Below are 24,936 nucleotides of genomic sequence, written 5' to 3' on the forward strand. Positions count from 1 at the left end.
CTTGTGGATGTCTTGTTGTGCCATAATTGACTGTTTGATTGACATTCAGTCTGGTTCTTATGATAGCCTTTTTGCTAATCTGGGACCAGGTCCCAAATAAAGTCATCAACATTGATCTATAAGAATCAATCCAGTTAATATTTCAGACTGCAAGTGAGGTGGATTGTACAGGATCTTTTGATAGATTCGAAAGAGATAACACTAAGTATTAACATCAGGGCACTGAAATGTGGAGACTTCCATTGTCATTGGAGGAACAGTTAGAGGTGCAGAATGACTGAAGAGGAGGGCATGACATGAAGTCTGGCAGCGCTTGAGTACTGACATGAGAGCCAGAAATGAGTTCAAATCAGGCTTGTGTCACATTTCTATCTCTTCATATTTTAGCTTCAAAGTACTGTCCAAAAAAAAAAGAAATCTAATAAAATGCCAAAGTGAAGTCTATTGCCCACTCCTTTTAAATGTCAGATGTCAAAATGTCAAATGCCCCTTGAGTACGACCTTAAAAATCAAAGTGAAGGTTGAAACAAGCATTATCTGTGGACGTCATCTGCCCTTATCTAGGGGACCCATCCAGCCTGCCTAGCCTTTAATTATGAATGTTAGCATGGGTGACGGAAAAAATGGCAAAATTCATAGACTCGTACCTTGGCAGGTCTTTACCTGGAGGACAAAACCTTTCATTATCTCTTTCTGTCTTTCCTTCTTTGTTCCTAATTCCATTTCTCTTTCTCTTTTTTTCTTCTCCTCCCCCTTTCTCTGCGTGTCTCAAGTCAATTCGGTTCAGTTCAAAGGGTCTTTATTAGCGTGACCAGCCCTGTGGCGAAGTGCCAGCTCAGAGAGGGAACGCTATGATGGCACATCAGCGAACCACAGGAATCTCAGCACCACTATGTAAACACACTCATCAGGTGAAGGACAATGAACATAGAGATGGTGTGTGTGTGTGCAGTGTGAGGTCTGTGATCTTATTTCATATGTTATAATCCAGGCTTATGTATATTTAACAGATCAAATTGTTTCATTAAGCACACACAAAAGGTAAATGTGAGAACGTTCTCACCCACACAAGTCTAATGAGCTTTGACTGGCATATATATTGTGTGTTCCATGCATTAGTCATGTCTGCAAGGAGGACACATCAGCAGCATGCCAAGCAGCGACTGCTGGATTCAGAGACAGAGACAGAGGGATGGTAGTGATTGCCTGGACTCATTGACTGTAGAAAAACAGGGGATTCACATCTGTGACATCACCCAAAGGTGTCTGATAAGAGATTTTAAACCCTGAAGTTGGACTAATTGCTTGCTGCCATCAGATACCAAAGCAAGAAATTTCAAATTGTAGCAATGGTGTGAACCCTGCTGGTTGGGACACATGTCACGTGGCTGCAGCTTCAATGGTTTGATTCCGGCAGTGGATCTTTGTTGTATATCATCCCCTAACTCTCTCTCCCCTCATCATCTCTCTACTGTCACAGTTCAGGGTGTTTCTGTTGAGATCAATAGAGAGCAAAGTCATGATGAGACATTCGGGCTAGCTGCTGTTCCACTAACCTCTTTGTTTCATCGGTCTTCCTGGGAAAAAAAACGATGATTTGTTCAGTATTACTACATACACCATGGTAACTGTTTCTCCCTTACCCTTCCTTATCCTTACCTCTGACTATTTATATGCCTTTTCATGTTTTAGTGTATGTGGTGCTATTAGGGACAAGGAACACTGACAAGCCTTAGTCTATCCAGCTGATAACATTCAACCCACATTTAACACTTGTATTCATTTTTACTCCCTGTCTATACAAATGCAGTAAATAGCACAACATAGTGTGGAGCAAGGTTATGTTCCAAGCCTGAAGTTTTAGTAATTTGCATTACTACAACAGTCAGTGTAATTTTGAATTAGGTTTTCTTACATTGGAACAGAACCAATATGTTCTGGTTTACTTTCTGCTCTCACTACAGACTAAAGTCTCAATGAGCATGCATTGGCTTAAAGGTCATCTGTGGAGTTTGTGGAGTTTGTGACCTCTACTGGTGCAATGAAGCGTTTTTTTATAAGTTGGTCCCCATTTGTCCCCACTCGTGCACACTCACAGAGATGTGCGTGCGCATGCAGGATACAGAGGCCTGTCAAAGGTTTCACACTATTCCACCAATCTACAGGTGGCGGTAATGCACCATGAAATGCATCGCTAACAAAGGCAGTGAAGAAGAGAAAACTGCAAGCTAACATGGATGTCAACAATGCAGGATTTAAAGTACTTAAAGGTTGCCACTTGGTTAAACTTAAAGGAATCTTTGATCTCAACGCATGTTTAAACAACTGATGGTACAAGAGGACAAATCATATACAGCACAGTCTTTGTTGTCTTCCTCACTGACTTCATATTGGATACTATGGCAGCTCTTGTGAATCTTCTCTCAGTAATGAGCACATACCGTCCTCATAATAGTCTAATGAGCACAACCAAGGGCAAATGCAGCTGCACGCTTTCACACATAGACACACTGCTGTCAAAGATGCCATGAGGCACATGTGCACATACCCACGCCCAGGTGGTCCCATATTCTCGATGTGTCTCAACCCAGCTTACCTATTAGAAAACCAATCATGTTCTGCACCTGGGCCTATAGATGGTAGAAATTTGGAGCAACCCTAGAAATCTCACTTATTTTCCTGCAATCTGCTTATTTCTTGTCCTACAAATGTTCCATTTGTCATAGAAGGAAAATCATGAATGCTGCTGGAAAACCTGAGAAATTGGGTAGCATTTGGTAGATTGTTTATATATTGGAATAAATGGTTTGTGTCAGGCAGGTACATTTTTTTTGCGTGTTTGTGTGTGTGTGTGAGTGTTACAAAGAGAGAGAGAGAAAGACAGCGAGAGCTTAACAGAGCAGAGGGAGAGAGTACACAGTTTATGTACTTTCAGAGTACAAATACTGAAGCACTTTAAACTCATAAATGATAACAAAGGAGAGGGTCAATAAAGGTCAAAGTGGTCATCACCCCCTCTGTGTTTCCACATTTTTTATACAACAGAGAGGAGAGGGAGACGCAGTGGTAAGTGACTGATTCAAACTTACATTATGGCAAATACAGCAGGTCAACACAATAACATGAAATATAATGCAGTATTACGCAATCCGAAACAACAGCCCTGAAACAACTGCAGCCTATGAATGATCACTTTGTGACATACAGTACATTCAATAGAAACATTATAATCATCACAAAGGTAGTCACTGCTGAGCTTTTGAACTCAACAGGGCTATTATACAGGTGTTGGTGATATTAGCATTCTATGCTATGTGCTAGTAGTGCACTACTAATGTTTCAGGTAACATTCACTGAACTTTACGTAGAGTTGAGGCTTAGTGGGCATTCAAGAACATCCGGAAACAGACTTGCATTTAAAAAAAGCATGTGTCTGCGTTGGTGTGAGTGTGCATTTTACCAGCGAGATAATAAAATACAATCCTGCAAGTTCAGTTTTACTAACAGATCCATAAGTTTACATGAGCAGTTTGTAATACTATAAGACAGGATTTTACTGCTCCAGAAATTTTTCACTGTGGCAATCATTTTATCTTTTGTCACAGCAATCACCAGGTAAACAGTAGGAATACAGCAGACATGTTGCACAGTCATCTACCAGGAATGTGCACTTGCACGTATTTGATTGGCCAACGCAGCCCCTGGCCAGATGATGTTGCATTATGTTCTGGCCAAAGTTGAGCCAGGTTCAACTTTTTTGCTAGACGACCCCTGCGCCCTCTACGTTGGTACCTCCAGCTGCATCAATGCAGTCATCCCGTTCAATTGAATGAGGAGGATGCAATTTTTCCACACAGTGCTGTTGTCTGTTTTAATGTGGCCTCTAAGTGATGAAAGTGGAGCCAAATAGAGCTGAGCCTGACAGTTGAGTATGAGATGTCCTGAAATAGCACTGAACCAAAGATAAACTGTTTAAGTAACAGTATGGTCCTTCCTATGGTGCCACCATCAGGCCAAATCATAATTTTTTTCCCTGCTACTGGTAAGGATATGTAGGCATAGCAAAGTTGCCATTTTTCATACAGTCAAGAACAATCAGCAGCATTGCAGCCTCACTTAATTAAATACCATATACTACTTTTTATTTCAAATTCCGATTCAAAACTGTTTGAACGTGAGGTTAAATAATATAAAATGATCCATTTAAATTCAAAATTCACAGTGTTGTACTCCAGCGGAGGACGTTCCTAAAATTCAGTTCGTATGATTAGTAAAGTAGGCTATCGTTGTCTCTTCACTAATGCAAAATTAAGAAAACTAATGAGCTGTGCTGAACGAATAATCAATTGTGACACCAAACTATCTCAGAGGTGAATGTCTGGAAGCAATTTTGGATGCAACAGCCTAGACGGAAAGGCTGTTAGCTGACTTCAAATTAATTCAAATGAATCAAATGTTAGTTCTCAAACTTGATTTTTTGAACAAGTGAAAGCCCTCGATATTATCTGTATACAGTATGTACAATATAATTATTGTCAAAGTATATTGTGTTTGCAGTTAGTATACAAGTCAATGTACTTTATCATTTTGGATATGATGCAATATGTGAGCAACTCCTCCATTTCCTTTGTGAATTACATTGTGGGAATAGTGTACATCAAGTGCATACTCAAAAATCAAGTTTTTTTTGTCTGCATACTGTTGCAGACTGTTTTGGAGGATACTTAATTTGTCCCTTTTCCACTGTGAACACACTACATAATCAAAACCAGCTTTGAAAATGTGTGTATTTTGGGTCTTGATTTTCTTGTGTAGTGGACACACAGATAATTACCAAACCCCCTTTAGTCTAAATTTAGACATGTGACATGTAATTAGGAGCGCCTGTGTCCTCAGTGACACTGTGATAGCTGACTGCAGCCCTCTAATTATCCTGGGCTGTAAATATTGTATAATTCCATATTGAGCTGCAAATTACACTGGGGTAACACATCCAGTACTAAATACTGGTGATAAGAGATGACACACTGACGCCTCCGTCTGTAGCTGTACCCCATGCTTCACCTTTCACCTGTCTCTCAACATGCCATCATAATCACTCCCACACACACACACACACACACACACACACACACACACACACACACACACCACAAACCACCTAATGCACCATCCACAATAATCACTTTCACACCACAGAGGGACAGAGAGAGGGAGATGCAGAGAGAAACAGCAGCAGAGTGATTAGCTTGACATCACACAAAATAAGAGAGGAGGGGACGGGTGCGCTAGCAAGCGTAAGAGAAAAATGAAGAACAGGTGAGAGGCAGGGAATGAGAACAAAGCTAATAAGACAGTGAGATAGAGTCAGTCACAGTACAGAAGCATAGAAATGAGAAAGAGAGAAAGACAGAGAAAAAGAGAGCGAAAAAGAGATGGACAGCCGGCATTAAAATAGAGATGGGACATGGAGACATAGTGGAAGGCAGACAATGAAAATCAACACCATTTCATTTTTATTTAAAAGAGAGAGGCAAAAGAGAGAGAAGAATTCCTTCATGGCTGAGGAAAAAAGAGCGATAGATAGAACATGCCTGGAGGATATCACTATATTTATACTCTACTATGCCATTATTTATTTCTTTCTCTCCCTCTCTCCCTTGCTCCCTTTGACGGGCCTGATTTTTAATAACATGCATATCTTTGTTCTTACTCTTGATTAAGGGATGGAGATTGGGAAGACAGTGCCGCAGGGGCCAGCAAAGACCACACTCCTACTGGATGGAGGACAAATCCCCCTCATTCCCTTCCTTCTAACAATCCCTTCGTCCTCACTCCTTCACAACAGCCCTCCCCCCCCATCCCTCATCCCCCACCCCCCGCCCTGTATATCCTATCATCAACATCCCCTCTTGCGCTCTCAGTCTTGACTTCTCTCCCCTCCCTCATTCTGTGTATCCTCCTTCTGCCCCTCCCTAACTCCCCATCTCCCTCTCTCCCTCGTTCCCTCATCTCTCCACCCCTCATCTTCATCTCATCAACCACTATCCCTACATTTATACAAGGGACCTCTCCTCCATGCTTCTGTTTATTCATTTTAAGGGGAAAAAAATCACTGCTTGGAAGTTGCAAGTGGGAAATTATAGGAACAATATGTTCCAAATATTTATACATATTATATTCAAAATTGTTAAAATGATGTTCACATCGTTATAGATAACGAAGAGTTGCTTTTCTATATTTGGGCTTTTTCTGTTGTTTGGAAATGTATACACAGAACTCCTGTTCAGGCATATGAATTTATGGTCTTGAGTGAAACAATGTGGGCAGAGCATAATTTTACACATGATACAATATTAACGAATTTTCTTGGTTTTTAATTAGTTTGCTTGCAATCGTTATTTGTGGGAAAACAGACCTGACCTCGTCCCCCTAAGTTAACTGTTGCTATGGCTACTTTCTGTTCTCGCACGGCACATTTGCAGTTTACAATGTTAATGAGGACAGATTTAAAACTCAAAATTATTCTTGAAACTGCAGGTTCTTGATTTCACAGAGGAAGACAAAGCGATTTTTTAATTTCTAGCCAGTGACAATTTTGCCAGCAAAGTCCATTAGTTAGTTGAAAACGCAGTCTGTGACTGACTTAAATGTTTTTAGCTGTATCATTTTAAAACAAGAACCATGTTAAAGAGTGTGAGCTAGTGAGCAAAAGACTGAAGGAAAAAAGTCAACACCCTCAAGTTGCTGGAAATAAAGAAATAAAATTATTCTCGTACTGCAGTGTAGAACTAATTGGTCCTGTTATTATAGTACAGTATGATAAGGAAAATGTAAGAGACTGGTTTTACATAAACATAAACTGGTTGGATGCTTGGCTTACTATAGACACACAAGCACCGTTATTCTTCCTATTGTCACTTTTACAAGAAAAAAGGTTTGCGAGGATGAGGACCGATCAATGAGTTTGGCAATGCTAAACTATCTCTTTCTCTGGTTGCTGGAGTGTAAACTTGCTCAGATCCAATAAATGGCAGGGGAGAGCCGTTGATATTGCTATGATATAGTAGCTTATTGTAGCGTGATATACCACACCACGGCTGTTCCAGTCCTGAATGGAGTTTTTTTCTTTTATTATATTATTATATTATTATATTATTTATATTACCAGCAACCCCACAAAATAACACAAAATTAGCTAAAGGGTAATAACCCTTTGTTGGTGTTACTGCTGTAGAAAGTAATGCTAATATACTAGCTGGACATACGGTTTGCATCTTACATTAGAGCAGATAAGCAGACAGTTTAATCCATTTTTTACATTTTGGCAGTAGTCTTTTTGGTTCTGGGAAGCCAATTAAAAAGACATCATCCTCCAAATTCTCTAGATACAGAGTATTTCTCCTCCTACGACCCCTTGCACACTGTTTGAACATGTGGAGAAATCCAAAGCTTGACAGGCCTGTCATGCCTAGTTAGGGTTGCTAAGTTATGACTGGACAATCACTTTACAGGGGAGGAGTTTAGCAGTTTTTCATTTTTTAAAAGCAGTAACACAATATGTCCATGTCACCACGATATGAGACTGCCCAGCCCTATTTACAATGTATTGTGTAAAAGAATGACGACAAATAAAAAGCTTTTTGTGCACTTAATCAATCTGCAGGAATAGATGTCACTTTCTGTAAATAAATCATTTAAGACTGACAGTTTTTCCTTCTCCTCTCTTCTCTTCCATCTCATCCTGCTAGTAACCACCCAATCCTCCAGGCTCCCTAGTATATTAACATGACAGCCGTCAGCACCTCTGTGCAGCATGGCCTTTGCGCTGTGAGTCTGTAAGAATGCGTGGATGGGTGTGTATCTGTCAAGATGTGTCACGGCATGTGTGGTTCAGTCAAGTGTGTGGGAGCTGTGTGCGCGAGACAGCACACGCATGAATACTTATTTTACATTTATTGTATGTGTTTGTATGTGTTGTGTATTCTCAGCTGTTTTTTCAGCTCATTGTTTTTCAATCCACCACATTTGTTTGATGGCTGCGGGTGTTTATTACTTTTTAGATTAAAAATTTAATCCAAAGATTATGATACACAACGCATCACTGTAGATTAAACTACTAAACAACATATGTAATAAAAGACCCCCTCCAATGAAAATCAAGTTTTTAACTTTGTTAACATGTCCATGTGGTGTTTTTTATATGCTGCAAGACATATCAAGAGCGAAATAAGCAGTCAACGCCATGGCTGAGCATTTCCATTTTGAAGCTGCAGTGTGCAAAGGACAGTCTCAAAAACACAGATTCAGTCAGGCGGGATTTCCTACATCACAAATTTAAAGAACTAATCATTTATAATTAAAGATAATTAATATGCAGACTCTGCCTCCTCGGGTTTTCCCCGACAGCTGATTCCGATCTGCACGGACAAGTAGCAACCCGTTGAGTTGAAAAGAAGAGTCCAGCACATTGCTGTTTAGCCAATTTTCAAGAAGAAAAACACAACAGTTCTCCTGATGAACGCTCAGTCTCAGTCAGATCAGATCCATTTTGTTATCCAGAGAGTGAACGTTGACAAGAAAGATCGATGGAATGGCTGGCCTGGTCGCGTTAGCTTTTAGCTTGGCTAACAGACCAGCTTGTTAACCCCTCTTCTGCCTCCATGCACACGGCGTCCTCGTGCCTCTGAGCCATTGTAGTATGCTACTCCAGTCTGCTACTGAAGGGCCTCAGGAGCTACAATCTGCTGAGCGCCGCTCTAAGCTTCAGTAGAAGTGAGTCGGGTGAGTTGTTGATAATGTTCAGAAGTTCGGTTGGGTTGTACCTTCTTGGCCTAGTTGCACTGGTCGTGTTATCTACACACTGAAGAAAAGACTCGCTAACACTCTTTACACCATAACCGGGAGTCAGAGAAGCCGCTGCACGCTGCCATGAATATATTTGCATATTCATAGAGTCTGGAATTTTTAATGAGGGAGAAGGAGTAGATGTCATTTTAAGGATTTAAAAGTGGTAATTATACTTTATTTGTGGAAAAAACAACCAAAACCAGACACACATTATTGTTCCAAGCAGAGTATCTTATGTCTTAACACATGTCTGGAGAGGATCTTTAAAATTTGTTAAAACCACAACCAGCTACAACATTTGAATGCTGCTTACATGTTAGTGCCTCAATAACCATAATCCAATAGTATGATAAAACACTTGAGAAGGGAAAATTCTGCCATTATGACGACTATATTTGACACATTTTGTTGATGATACTTCTGTAGCCAATTCACTAAATTTCTCTTAAATAAGGAAAGAAAGAATGTTTTTTTAAAGGTATCATTTCGATACATCAGGTGAACCAACCCTTCAAGTAAAATTTAAAATGCAGGACTTCTATTTGTATTTTAGTATTTTTACATTGTGGTAGTGCTTAGTTGTATTGAATACTGAATACTGAATACTACCACCACTGTTCTCTGCCGTGTACCTTGGCAAGCATCACCACAGCAACCAAACCCAGACAGGCCTCTGCTTGGCACCGGCTTTTATTGGTCCAATAAAGCTTGAACAACGCACCACTGCCCGCAATCAGCAGCTGTAACTAAATGTATGTGCACGGATATATGTGTATCTACACATTTGTTTGAATCAGATAGATAAAAGCCTGTCTGTGTGTCATATCACATTTAATGCATCGCTTCACTCACCACCCATTATTGCAAATTTCTTACTACCATCATGCACTCTGCCTCTGTCTATCTCTTGCTATCACTCCTTCTTTTTGCCATTTTGCGGTGTCTCACTGTGACGCATTTTTCCTCTTTCCTCCTTTAAGCCTGTAAGACATGCATGCCCATTCACACACATACACACACGGATTGTGGATGTGCTGACACAAGGATATTCTTCCTTCCGCATGAGCCTTCTCCTCTAAGCTTCGGGTCAGGACAATGTACATAGCATCCACATATAGCAGTATCAGCTTAAACATTGGGTTTCTCTCAAATAGACAAACACAAAAATACATGAACAACGAAATAAATACATGTACAAACAGTAACACGTGAGCTGTATTTTTCATTATCCATCACCTTCTCTGAAAGCCTCTGTTTTCCCCCCAGAACACTTGCTAGTAGTTGTCTTTCCCTCCCTCCTTCCCTCCTGGAACAAAGGTGAAGGGCACAGAAAAGAGCAGATGAGGGAGGGAACGAGAGGGAGACTCTAATGGTGATGTTTTTCAATTGGGTTGATTTATGGCTAGCTGTTACCATTATTTTACCATTTACTCCAGCGAGCTGGAGGTACCAGGCTGGACAGCTCACGCCGTGGGTCGGGGCGGGGAGGGGATAGAGCGGAGAGCGGAGAGCAGAAGAGAAAAGGCAACACCAGAGCCACAGGAAACATACAGTAGGTAGGACACAATGAAGAAGAATGCAGCCAGGCTTTTAGGATGAAGACAACCAGGGGAGAGAAAGATTGGAGAGAATGAAGGAATAAAAGAGTGAGTGGGAGAAAGATAAGGAGAGGCAGAGGAGAGAGCAGAGGGGGCTTAATGAATGTAAAGGCTATAACAATGAGGTGAGGTAAATTGTCCATTAACTCAAGAGTTCCTCATGCGTGTGTGTTGCCTCACCATAACATTCCAATTTAGCAGGTTACACTCTGATGCTTCCTGGCCAGACACATGCAAAGCGTCTTTAGGATACCAAGTTAGACCAAAGTGAGACAGAGGAGAGCAATTGAGGTGGACAGATAAGAGGCAAGAGAGAATTGTGACAAAGTGGGGAAAGGAGGAGGGAGAGGAGTAAGACAGAGAGAGCAAGATGGAGGAAATATAGTGGTGAAGGAGAGATAAGGGTGTGAGATAGGGAAGCCAGAGAGGAAATATTGAAAGTTGAGAAAGAGAGCAATAGTGAGAGGATGGATAATTCAGCTGGAGAGGAGAAAATTCACAGGGGGAGGGAGATACCATCAGTTCTTCAGATACGGAGGGAGATAGCCACTGCAGAGGGACAGGATCGAGATTTCAATACAGACCCGAAAGGAACAGAGAGCACCGCATTATCACACAGCAAGAAACACAATTATTACTTTCGACAGCCCCTGAGAGAGTGGAACAAAAAAACAAAGAGTGAGCTTGGGCAGCCATAATGCTCTATAAATGACACAACAATCCAGTGGCAGAAAGTAGTGAACTGGATGGGAGGTTAATCTGTTTTAATTGGTTTGTGCAATCACAGAGCGCGATGAGGACGATAATGATGGGAGGGACAAAATGACTTCTTCCTCTTATGTAGCCTAACTGGCTAAATTGAGTCTGTCACATCAATGTCATTAAAGTGATTCAACAATGGATATCAAATGTCACATATCAATTAATTTTTAATGAGTTGAACGAGTGCGCAGCAACAGATAAGGGCACCTCATTCTACAGAATATTTGCACACCGCGGCGTTTGACGCTAGTGATGGCAGGCATTTGGCAGCGTTTCAGTACCACAAACCAAACACAAAGGGACACCTGTCATTAGCACTTATAATGAGTCAATTTGGTGTCTAAGTATCTTGTAGTGCCCTGCCAGGAATAACCACACACACTCCTTTAACACCTTATCTGTTAGCATGCCTTAATAATAATTCCTAGCCAGCGTCTTCATGGAGGGACAAAATCTTTTTGAGTAGTTTTGACAGATGTCAAGTCACATGAGAAGACATTTCAATAAATTATCAACAGTTCAAAGGCCTCTCCATTCATCAGTTCAGCCAAGAATACTAAGATGATAAGTGTTTATGAATGCATGTGTCTGTGCCCTTGAGCGTGTAGGTGCGTGCATGCTCGTGTATGTGTGTGTGCTTATGAATTTGTGTCTGCATGCATGCGGTTCATTTGTGTATGTGTTTGGTTGTTGCCAGTGTGTGAAGGAAAGGAAGACAGACAGACACACACTGTATAAAACGGATTAGCTCACTATTATGGAGGAGCTGTCAGATGCCTATAAGACCAAAACACATTTCCCCTCCCGTCTCCCTTTAACCGATGTTGTTTAATCTCCACCCCGATCCGCCTCAGAAAGACTTAAGGGCTGTTACTGATTCCTCTAATGCTTTCAGATGAACCCTATGCTCTGACATGTATTCAGTTAGCGAGAAAAAAACTTAAAGTGCACAACCTAAAACACTGATGGAAAAGCAGTGAAAACTATGTATTTCACCCTAAGTGATGTGGGGGAGGGTCGGTTATGCAGAGGGTTATTCATAACCAGCAGCCTGACATACTGGAGGCTATCAAACTCCAGTGAGTGTATTAGCAGTTCACCAGGCAGGGTTTCTAATCACACCACCGCTGCACAGGGCTGCATCAGCTTATAAGGTGCTGGTTCATATTCTAAGCCTTGGGGGAAGACTGGGTTAATATTCCAAGTGCCTATAGATGAGTTATGATTTAGAGTGGAGGTGCTGGGAGAGTTATGTAATTTGCGCCATCGTTATCAGCAGTAATAGACATTATCATCCGTTTGTTTCCGGCAACTGAAAACTGTGAAACCTATCCTTACAAAATGGCATTACAGTGAAACTCTCGAGATTATTATAATGGTTTTCTTAATAAATGCGCTGACAAAATAGTATCATTAGGCAGTTGACAACATAATTGGTAGATAATTTTGAAAAACTGAGCAATGAATAGATAATACAGTACAGTAGATGATCTCAGATGTTTTCATGTCTACATGGTACACTTCAGCTTCGTGGAATTTTCTTTTTAATTAGCGCCTCCATTCTTTCACATCAGCGCATGCATGATTAGACGAACATGAGGATTAAGATGATAAATACTACCGGATGAGCTTGTGCGGCTTTTCAGTGAAGTAAATGATCATGGCCACAGTTCAACATCATCAACATGGCCTCTTGGTCTCTAATAAGCCTCACCCCTTCAGCCTCTGCTTTGCTCGAAAGCAAACATTGCTCATGTTTATTCACGATATGCCAATATGGGCCACTTCAAAAGATTGTCCGGTTGGCACTTTCAAGAGACTTGCTCTCTTCCCCTCTCTCTCTCGTCCTGAGTTACAGTAGCTTTCCTTTGGCCCAGCCTGCTGCACCTGTCTCCCTGCCAGGGCTCAAGCTTTATTTACCGTAAAGCTTTCACACAGATAAACACAGCAACTCAGCAGCTGCTGTGCACGAACATTCACATACACACATACAGACACATCCAAGCCCCTTTGTGCACACACGCACTCCCAGATTTTGGCTTATGATCAGAGCAAAGCAAAACATGGCTGTCCTGGGCTTGCCTGTTTGTTTGATTCCTGTCTTTCTTTTTGTTGATTGTTCTCCCTCACCACACTTTCCTCATTTTTCTTCCTCCTCATTCTTGACTGCTCTCCTTCCATCCTCAATCTTCTCGCCGCCATACCCATATGTTCCCGTGAGAAAGCACTGGCCTGAGCTGGAGGAGGTGGTCAAAGGAGGTGGGGGTAGAAGGGAAGACAAGAGGAGAGTTAGTCTATGTCTCCCTCTCTGCCTCCCCCCCTCCTGACGGCTAATCGATGTGTTTGGGTTTCCCCTTGTGGCTGTGGCCCAGGCAGCTTGAAAGGTGAGCCCGGCAGAGCTTCCCCCTTCCTCCATCAGGTTGACGGAGAAAACCAGCTGCCCTAAGCCTGGCAGATTAGCTAGCCACCGGAGGACTTTACACCTTTCTGCTGAGCTATCGCTTCCTATCTCCTCTTCCCCCACACCTACTCCCCTCTCCCTTTCACATCCCCTCACTAGAGAAACCTTGGAGGATGCGGTTGTACACACACACTTCACTTTATTAGCATATTTCTGAATTTGGGTTTTCTTTTAAAATGGATTATTGTACAACAGTGTTTTAATATCAAAGCCACTGTGGGAGAGTAAATCAGGTCACAATTGTAATGGTGTGGTCTCCCTTGAAAGGAGCCTTATGTTTTCTCTGCTTCACAGCAACACTGAGTGAGATGGATACATAGAGGCTGTAAAGATGATGGCCCACAGGTAAGCATTTAGATGAATTGCACAAACACACACACACAGACAATCAAACGCATTACAATCATCCAAACGGTACATTGATCTCCGCGGCAGCATGGCCCGACAGGCCTAATTGCCAAATGAAAACAAAGGCTGCATGTATAGTGCTGACACACACCATCAGTCACACATAGCCTGCGGTCAAAATGATTACCTGCTGTATGTAAATCCATTGAGCAATAAGGCAGGTTATGCCCTTATGAGACACTGTTGTTATTATCATAGACAGGATATCACCAGCAAGTGCCACTGGCCAACTGCTAGTGACTGATTATGTCCCATTGAGACTAGCGGGGGAAATTGGAAAATGGTGATATTGGGAGGTGAAGTTACGTGATCTTCAGGCAGCACAAATGATGGCTGTGTGTTTTGCCCTCATTTGTTGGAGTGGGCAAAGGTCTGAAATTGTCACCATCCATGAATTTTCACTGGGGAAACAACATATAATTGCTAAACTGCTATTTGGTATGTATTTGTGTTTTCATCGAGATACAATCCGACTACAAGACCAAAAATTTTTTTTAGATGTATTATTCAGATTACTCTGTACAGTACTGCTAAAGCTGCTATAATCACTATTTTTATATTAATCACTTGTAGTTCTGAATTCAGAATTACACAAAACAGAATTATCACACGACTCATGACTGTAGTTCCCCTCAGCTCTACAGAGCATTTTAGCATCTGTCAGCTCATTTATTTAATTTTACAGCCCACAACTTTACTGTTCACTCTCTTAGTCACCATTTTCAGATGCAGCAGACAGCTTTTTTCAGCAAAAAAAGCTCTAAAAAACCTCCCGCGCACACTACCAGCCTGGCAACAAATGGCACACAAAGTTAGCAACCAGCTGGTGAACATAGTGGAGCATTTAGCTGCTAAAGAGCAAAAGTTTTCCATCAGGAGTTGGCGAAGACCAAACCAGAGCTATAAGGAGAGTGAATATTGGACTTACTGTACAATCTCTGTCAATCTAATGTTGCTTCATATCTGCTTTGTTTGTAAGTGTTTGCCATATCACCTTAATGAGGTAATATTAATATGGAAGTGTTTACAGCTTGTTCTCATTGGCCCCAATTGGCCAAAAAATCTGTCACCTCAGGTTCAAATACCATAAAACAAAATAAAATAAAAGTCATATATAGCACCTGGTATGTAATAACTAAAATCTACTCCTAATCCCCAATTTGCTCACTAGTACCCAATGCTTAACAGCTTGAATTTCAGGTAAGACAAACAATATGTTGTTAGTTGTAAGTTATCCTGCTGACTTTCTTAAATTATTTTCTACTACTGACCTGCAAACAACAGAGCTGAGGCTGACTGCAGGTGCTAATAGGCTGGTATCGGCTGTGTGGATCAGTGGAGTGTGTGCTCCCTCAGCCTGTTTTCCTTTGGATCAAAGGCTGTCTCATGAGCAGTCTGAAATCCTCCGTGCCTCTCAGCGTGACCACAGCTCCACTTGTGTGAAATACATCGATTCTGGCATCTACCACACACCAGCGCTAACCATGACATCGGCAGAATGCACCGATGAAAACGGCCCCCCACAGGGTTTCATCATGTATGCAATTCAAAGGAATTATAAACACACACAGGCAGCACAATAGGGCTCTCGTCTTGACAGATCACTCATCTTGACACAGACAGAAAAGCGCCTACGCAACATTTATAATGTACATACAAGCATGGTATGCATAAACATGGCACGCACACACAGTCGGACATACAAACTGCTTATGCTCACACATGCAAAAACACAAACACCTCGTCAGTCTTCTTGTGCCCAAATGCAGTTCATCATACTGTCACAATCTGCTCCTCAGTCCCTCTCTGCAGCCACACTCTCTCATCCCCAGCCCTCTGCATTGCTCTCTGTCTCTCTCTCTAGCCCCTGCTCACTTTTCCCAGGCCATGTACTTTCCTCCAGCTGCCCAGACCTGCCATCCTCAAGCTGTCCACCAGATGCCCTCAGACTTTCCCTCCTTTCCCCATCTACACACCTGTTCCCACTTCTCATCAGTCCTGGCCTACTCCGCCCACTCCTCTCCTGCAACTCATTCCCTCATCAGCCACTCACTACTTATGCGGTCCACTTCCATTGTTCTCTGCTAGATTGTTAAGTTGCCACGTATCTCATGTCTTGCTCTCTAGCCTCTGTATCTGTGTTCTGTTCATCTGTTGTACCCAAGACCTGTTACCTGCCTGTTTTGGACCTTGCCTGTTTAATGGACTTTTGATTCTTGCCTGCTCCTTTTCAGATTTGTTTGCCTGTTTGGACTGCTGTCTCTGGTTTTGACCCTTGCCTGCCTCACCATCCTGTATGCTTTTGTACCTCCACTTTGTATATTAAATCATCGAACTACATCTAGCTCTGCCTCAGATGTCTGCATTTGGGTCTATCCCCTGTATCCCTGTTGCCCTTCTTGCACCAGCCATGACAGAATTATTGGCCAAACATGGACCCAGTGGACGAACTTGGTGAGGTGAGTCACACTACTCAGTGCCTCATGAACTATTACAGCAATACCTCCAGTATAGAGCACAAGCTCTGAAAATGGCACTCTAGGAGGTTTCTTCCAGGCCTTGCCTAGCAGAAGTACTAGCTGGAACTGCAGGGGGACTTGACGACTGCTCTAACCTCCTTGTCTGCTTGCATTTGGCCTCCTAGGTTTCAGTCTGCTTCCCAGCCAGCTAACCTGCAGCATGCTAGCAACCAGCATAATAGCCACCAGCATGATAGCGACTAGCATAATGGCCTTAAGCCTGCATCTCGGCCTGCACTCCAGCTGCATGTCGGCCTGCACGCTGGCCTGCCAGCCTTCAGCCTGCATCCCAGACTGCTCACAACCAGCCTGCACACCGGTCAGTTAGGCTCTAGTTTGTGAGCCTGCAGCCTGCCCATCCTGAGCCAGCTAGCCAGCTACCTGCCTGAACTGATCCTGCATTCCCTGAACCCCACGAGCCTCATATGGAAAAACCAAGGAGCCACCCTGTCATCCAGTGGTCATACTTTGGGACTCGCCTTGCCGTTTTTACAGGGTACTTTGGAGTCTCTAAAAGGAGGTGTGGTCCCCATGGTATGCGACACCACTGGCTCTCTCAGCAGTACAGTCCCACAGAGTCTCCGCTGCCCAGCACCCTTGCCGACATCCAGCTTGTTCTTGAGCCATCGGCTGCCCCTGCTAATGTCCAGCCTGTTCCCGCGCCGTCAGCCACACCTGCCGACTCCCTGTCTGAACCCACGTTGGCCACCCCTGCCAATGCCCTGCCTGAACCCCAGTCAGCCTCCTATCCCGACACTCAGCCAGAAGTCCAGTCAGTAGCCCCTGCCAACTCACAACCAGACCTGCAGTCAGCCGTCTCCGCCAACCCACAGCCAGACCTCCTAGAACATCAGTTGGCCGTCCTTACCAACACCTAAACAGACCTCCAGCTGCCTGCCTCTTGCTCTGCACAGCGGTCTGTCTGTCCTACACACCCTGTCTCAGATTCAGTGTGGAATTATACATTTAATAAAACGGAAGCATATCTATTTCATGAAAAAACTCTTTAAGTGAATTGGCCACAGCCTTTCTCTCTCTGTAGTTTGCCAGCCCTCCCCCACCATTCAGCGGGTGCTGGAGACAGGAGACTGTCATGTCTTCACACTGACAGCTGCTCTGATGACTTCCTCCTGTCCTGTGCATGAGCACGAATGCCCCCTGCTGCTGATTGGCTGGAGTAGTGTTGTGTGGTTTGCTCAGAGCCACTGTGTTTACATGCCCGTTTACAGAGCCAGTGCTGTGTATGAACGCCATCATTTTTTTAGCACACAAACAGAACGGACGACTAGCAGACCATGAGGAGATATTCACTGAATTTGACAAAAAGTGTACTGGATTAGAATTGCTGACTTTACCTTTAAGCATGGGTGTAGATTTGGGTATGGACAGTAGGGTAAGGACATGTCACTACCAATATCAAGGAGTTGCTAGACTGTCCCAACCAATATTTTTACCAATCTCAATCAATCTTAACAATCTAGCTGCTTTAACTCCATGTAATCTTAACCATAAGATCTCTGCAGAGTTGCCAGGTTTGTGTGTTTTCTGTAAAGAAGTGTGCCATGAGTGACTCAAGAGCAGAGTTATTATTGCATATGTGTCATTTAGACATGAACATTATTTATAAGCTAAATTAGTTATAGCTTGTCCAACTGATCTGTTTGTGACTGTCAGGCATCATTTCATTATGAAAGTCCTGTCAGCAGCAGCCTGAGCGGCACAGAGACACACAAACACGTGAGCTGGAGCCTCTCAGGTGAGCTCTGATGTCATAGTGAAAGATCTAGCCATAAGTTCAGGAGTTGAATGAAAAATAATACAAATAGAAGTTTTTGAGATGATTTAAAGATAGGTTTGAGCATCACTGTGGCTCAGTCATGAAACTCTTGAGTTGTGTCACCCAAATCCACAAACTGAAAGGACAGAATCTCAGGTGAGGTTTGAAAACCTTACAGCACCTAGTAACAGCACATTGCCTACATGTTCCTATACATTTAATTTATTGTAGCAATATTTATTGTGACAGTCTATGACATGTTATTTTTAAATATTAATTTTGGTCTCAGATTTATAGTTAAGTATACTATCAATAAAATGAAATGTAAAAATCAGAGAGAAAATCATGATACAAGTCCAGTTTCAGGCAAGTCAACATATGCATATTCAGTAAAAATTTTGCAGAGTCAGGCTCTTTCTGTGTGTATGTTTGTGTGCACATGTGCCTATGAAAGAGAAAAGAATGATAGACAGCAAGTACACATACACAATTATTTTAGCTGTCCGACAAAAAATGTCCCTACCTAAGTTAAAACCAAACCTACGTCCTTGAGCTTAAGTGAAGTAGAAAACTATCACCATCAGGAAGGTGTCAAACCATTTAAAGAATAACTTTGCTCTAGCAAATAATTTTTACTTATTGTCACGCACACCTTCATATGACCTTAATTATAGTCATCACTTCCTTCCCTGGGTGTCTGAATTTACATCATTCACACACTACAATTATTACATTTGAGTTCATCTGAAAGTTATATCACAAAAAGTCAATGATGCAGATAATATTTATACTATTCCATGACATTTCTGTGTGTGTGGTTGCAGCGGGGGGCAGTGGCGGGGGGTTGTCATCACGGCCAAGTTTTGACTCAGCTGAAAAAACGCTGCCATTATTTTCCAGACCAACCACATGTTCATGCAGATCAAAAGCCCATAAAACCACAAATTAGTTAATTAATCACATCTGTTGTATTTTTTTAATCCAGTTAAAATGATATAATATGAGTCTATTTAGAATAATATGTTTCATTCAGTCAATTAAATATTCTGTTTAAAATCAGGCAGAAGCCCATAATCAACTGCCGCATCACCATTTGGACCGAGGCAGCTGAGCTGGAACTGACTCGCATGTTAATACTTCTAATTGGTGGAGCTGATTACAGGCTCTTGACTCACAATCCCAAAATACCACTGTTGTGGAAACGAGACACAGGGCAAAACATGGAAACAGTGATGAAATTTGGCCTCAGACTACATTTTAGTATGAAGACGCAGATGCTGGCATCTTTTGTATTTGATGTACTATATATAAGTGGGCTGCAGTTTGGGCTACTTACAGACTAACTGAAGATATAAATGTCAAAAAAGTGACAACTTCTTGTTAAGTTAATTAACCTTTTATGGATTTCTTAATAAACGATGATCCATCTGCTGAAGTCTGAGACTGGGCCGGGTTGAAAACAACTTAAATAAGGGTGTTTGATCTTAATTTATGGAAGAACACTTTTACGTAGGTGATTTTATTAACATTCTACAATGACATGAACATTTATGCTGGTGTTTTATCTTCTTTATTGTTGATACATTTAAAAAAATATTGTTGCAGTGAAATCTGTCAGTTGTGATATAAGATGGGAACCTCTGAACATCATACATACAGTATGAGATTAACCAGCTTTGGAGCACACCTGTCAACAGTGGCTTACTAGAAAGATCTTTAGTTTGGACATTTTTCATTGACATCTCTGGACTACTAAGATGGGATCTTTATTATGTACGATTAATTTATTTTTCATTTTACAATATGCAAAGATGGGCTGTTGATTTTTGGTACCAGCCCAATTAAAGAATATATTACCTCATTAAAAAAATTATAAATTTTATGTGAAAAAGAATTTAAGCAAAAGTCAAAGATCTCTGTGTGCACAGAGATTCCATTTTATGTTTTACTTTTTCATTACATGATGATTTAGGGGCTGTGCCTTTTAGAAAAATGTTTAATTACTTCTTGTATTTGGATGATTATCCATGAATTGAGTTGTATTAGTTGTTTTCATAAGGCAGCTTTTTTGACAGATTGTAATGTTTTTAATTAAAGTTGTTTACATTGTAATATTTGATATAAGAAGTCAATGTGGGCTCTAGGCTCTTATGTTTATGTATGTGAATGACACAATAAACAACAACTACTATGTTGCTTTGCCCCACTTTAAAACACTACATAGGTGGTGCGCTTATCTGCACTACTGTTTTATTTTTCCAAGTATGTAAAAGCAAATATGTTCAAATACTATCTGATGCAGGTCCACCATGCACTCCTACAGAGGCGAGTGGAGCTGAGCTGAGTCGTACATGTATTAATGGTTGGTTTCAGAGAGATGCGATACCTGTAGATGTCATGATGAGTGCCATTATTACACTGTCAGGCAAACTGCTGCTCAGCATGAACAGCAGGGAAACATTAAAATGTAAAAGAGACTCACTAGAGGAAGGCTGACAATGCTGTTACCTGAATGACTTTTGAACATTTTTTCACATAAAAGCAGTTATGTAGAATTATACCAGAGTGGATGAACAGTACAAGATTGCTTACAGGGTACTTCAACTCATACTGTAGGAAAAAAATACATTGCTCTCACAGTCAAACTGTATAAATACAGTTTTTCCAAACATATTCACAGACAGACTCCCCAAACAGATACATATATAATTTGAATACAGTATAATTACAAAGTGTTTATAATGTGATGACAGTAATGATAAAAATCTCTGAATTGAGATATGAGTCGCTTCTAAAATATGCCCTGGCTATCCTATCTCAAAATAAAATAACTGAAATTAAACCAGTTTTTTCTTATTTTGCAGCATGACCCCCTCAGGCTTCCTCAGGGGTCTGCAGACAGGTTTGATCAGTGATTGCAGTATGACATCCCCTGCTGAGACACCATTTTCCAGCTACGGGCTTCGCCTACTTAGTAACTGATTAGATTAAAAGGCGCGCTCTTTCACTCTGAAATGTATTTTCTGATCTCCTGATACATGGACTGACACCATTTGACAGATAAATATTACCCATTATTACCCATGAGGCTGGCAGAGATATGTGAGTGTGGTATATTTGTAAACAGTGTAGTAAAATGCACCTTCAATTAGATTTTTTAAAAAGTAATACTTTCCAAAGTCGGCAAAACAAATGTGAATATATGCCGAATTTAGCAAGTCAAGCTATTGACTCTCTGTCTGCCCTAATTAGAAAGAGTTTTCCATTCTGTTTTAATTATTTTATCTTTGATTTAATGTTAATTCTGTCTGCAAACTAACTTCCCCTGTGGTACGATAAAGGGCATTACAACAAGTGAATGAGGCAAGCTGGACCAATTGCAGCTGAAGCTTAAAATATGATGAGCACGGTGACATAAGCAAACCCTCTGGTGAGCATCAAGAAATTGACATAGACTTAATGAGCAGTCATGCCACCATGAAAACAACACGCAACGCTACCCAGAATGCCTTTCGCCAGCCTTGCTGAATTCTCTTGGGGACGAGTCCTGAAATGACCTCAAAAGCAAGCTTATCAGCCATTGTCACTTACACACTCACACTAGGCAGTGGCAGTCTAGCAGTGAAACATTATAGCTGTGACTTTCTGAGGCTCCGTGAGACGGCTGATTAGGACAGGCCGGGTCAGGACTGATCACCTGAGCCTCAGACCGTATTACAATTACATTGATAGAATACTGACCTTTTCTACTAATGCTAATGCCAAGGAGTGTCACTGCCGCCTTTAGTGTTGTCCTGGGTGTAGCTACTGAGGCACTACAACTAGAAATACACAAAGCAGTTACAGTAACAGGACACATATGTATACTAACGATCACACTTCCACCAGGTTCACACACATTATACACATTGCTTTTATCTTCTTGCAATCCAATCTTAATGACTCCATTAACTGAGAGGCCATTAGCGGCATTCACTTTATGGCCAGCCAAACAGCCCAGCCGGGAGCACATTATGGAAAGGGCATGTGTGTCCTAATGTCCGTTTCTTGTCACCCTCCACACACACACACACAGACACTCAATCTTTCCCCCAAGGCCAGCTAGCCTGAAGCAAGCAGGAGTGGACAAACGACTAAGCAAACAGGGCCATTTTTTGTGCTCCATTAGGCAATGAGGAGCAAAGGTTTAGTGCAGGCTGCAGTGCCTCGCGCTGGTGGTCAAGCGGTGGAGGATTGAAGGCAGAGGAAACTGAAGTGCTGCTCAGTGTTAGAAGAGATCTCATATCCAAAATTAGCCTGGCTCACTTTTGAGCAGGGGCTGTCAGAGGCACTTCAGGGGTGTACTGCCACACAAGAGGCATCATGGGGTATGATAGCAGAAGCAGAGTTGATAAGAAAATGATAGATTCACTGTTGTTAACAGTCTAACAATTATCTATAACATTTTTTAGAAGAATTGAGCATTTCCTGCTAGCTATTATAGCACAGTTAAAGAAAGGTGCTGACCACCTTTGAAGAAAGAACAGCTGTTCCTTCCAAAGAACTGTAAAATGATTAATGGTGCAAACAATGTAAAAATGTGCTTTTGTCTAAATGGTAACATAAGTGGAGAATTATCAAGGATTGATGTAAGCACAATCAAAACTGGAACAAGCGAATAAAATCTGAACCAGCAATTAGAAAATCTTACCCTGAGGGATGACGGGATCACTGATCTGAAAGGACCTGACTGGCACAAACAGGGGCAATAGGAAGCTCTGAAACTCAAAGTGAAAGATTATCCTATGAACCATGTGCTTTTCTGCTGCAATTTATACCAAGTCAAGTGAAATGATTGGAGTATACTGTCCCAACACTGTATACTGCTGTTGTAAAAAGCACTTAAAAGGGAGAGACTGAATGACACAAACACGTAACTGATAATTTGGCACCTCATCTCCATATGGCCTTTCTGTTTCAGCATGTCTGGACTCGCTGAGCAGAGTGTATGTTTTTCAGCATGGATCCTTTTTGACTGGAGCTGTACTGGTTCTACGGTGTGAGTCATACAGTTATTTTGTGACTAAGGGGGGGCTCGGCTGGGGAGGGCCTGGGTTCAAAGTTTATATGATGTCACTGAAGTAAATACACTACATGACATTGCATGAAACCTCCAATAGATGACAAATGTGCTGCACAGGAACAGAAACAAACTGAAATGAATGGTTGCTAAATCTCAGTGGTTTAAGGCTGTTTTAAACTGGATGTTTGGGCTGTGTGTCATAATTCATTTGTTTCGTTTTGTGTCCTCCACTCTGGGTTGTTGTTTGTTACTTTTCTACTATACCATCACATGCTAAATGCGTATTTTCTGTTTCCTGCTCCAAGCTAATCTTTAGCTCTGCAGGCAAATGGTTTCTCCTGCTGAGAGGAAAGAGAAGATACTTCATATCTCATAGGAGGGGGGTTTGAGCCCAGCCCAACCCTGATATTAGCTCACTACTCTGGGAGCAGTAGGTTTCAGATGGTTGTGCTTTACTTCTGCTGAGCAGGACTGGAGAGCAGTTTTCTGCTGCCTGCTTGTTTTTCCCCACTCCCGAGGGGTGGAAGACCATTTATCAGCTACCAGAAGAACACGTATCGATGTGCAACATAGCCTGGGAATTCAGCTTTTATTACTCTTTAAACTGCAAGGTCAACTTGGCAGGAATCCGTGTCAAAGCTGTCAAGCACGGAAACATGAAACAAATAGCCCACCCAGTGGATGCAGTGTAAAACATCGGAGATAAGGGGCAGGCGTCTCACCATTAGAGCCTTGCTTTATGTTTACACATGTGCAGTCGCAATAGATTGGGACGTGTCTTGTTTAGTTGACTTTTTTAGTCCCTTTGGGGCTGACAGTGACACATTAACAACTGGAGAAAGGATAAGACGAGTCAAAATTGATGTCACATATGTCACGACATCCATCCATTTGAGGAAAGAAAAACTTTAGTTTAATTTTTTCATATGAAAAGTCACACCAACTCTTCCCACTTTTACTCATCTCCAAACAGAGAAGCCATGTTGTGAGGCGAAAGCCCTTGTGACAGTGTTGTGTAGTCAGTACAGTCATGCCTTTGATGCCATCATATGCCACTCCTCCTCTCTTCTCTGGGTTTTCTAACAGTGACAAAGGGGATCGGCAGCAGTGTGTTATCAGTGTGCAGCTGCAGTAATCGTATTATTTAGTAATCTTAATTCTGAGAGGCTGACCAACAGTGTGAACAAAGCGGGGCCTTGCTAAGCCCATCAGAGTGCTCCCATGGAGCAGAGGTCTTTTCCTGCTCTGCGGCCCCTCTAGACCCACACGCTCCCTTTTCCCTCTCTGTTTCTCACCCTCCCTCCTCTATGTGTCCTCCTCTCTGTTGCTTTCTGTCTCACTCTTTCTATGTCTCCTCTCTCATTCCCCTCCGCTCTTGTTCTTCCATCTCTAGAATGTTTTCTATTCTCTCTCTCTCTTTCTCTTGTGCTTTTTTCCTTCCTTTTTTTTTCCACCCTCCCAATCTTTCTGTCTCTGTAACGCTCTGAGCTGGGAGTTTG

At 41.9% G+C, this 24,936-nt stretch overlaps 2 protein-coding genes across 2 annotated transcripts in view; one reads left to right on the forward strand and one right to left on the reverse strand.

The window, feature by feature from the left end:
• The window catches only part of grik5 (glutamate receptor, ionotropic, kainate 5), an 87,352-nt gene that overhangs the window by 48,781 nt on the left and 13,635 nt on the right, over positions 1–24,936 (reverse strand). The gene's annotated exons all lie outside the window — the stretch shown is intronic.
• LOC121906380 (E3 ubiquitin-protein ligase RNF12-B-like) lies at positions 16,114–17,586 on the forward strand. Its single transcript, XM_042425224.1, has 2 exons — positions 16,114–16,538; positions 16,724–17,586. Exon 2 carries the CDS (start codon positions 17,024–17,026, stop codon positions 17,474–17,476), a length of 453 nt encoding a protein of 150 aa, XP_042281158.1. The 5' UTR covers positions 16,114–16,538; positions 16,724–17,023; the 3' UTR covers positions 17,477–17,586.

Source organism: Thunnus maccoyii, chromosome 10 (genome assembly GCF_910596095.1).
Source record: "Thunnus maccoyii chromosome 10, fThuMac1.1, whole genome shotgun sequence".
Classification (NCBI taxonomy): domain Eukaryota; kingdom Metazoa; phylum Chordata; class Actinopteri; order Scombriformes; family Scombridae; genus Thunnus; species Thunnus maccoyii.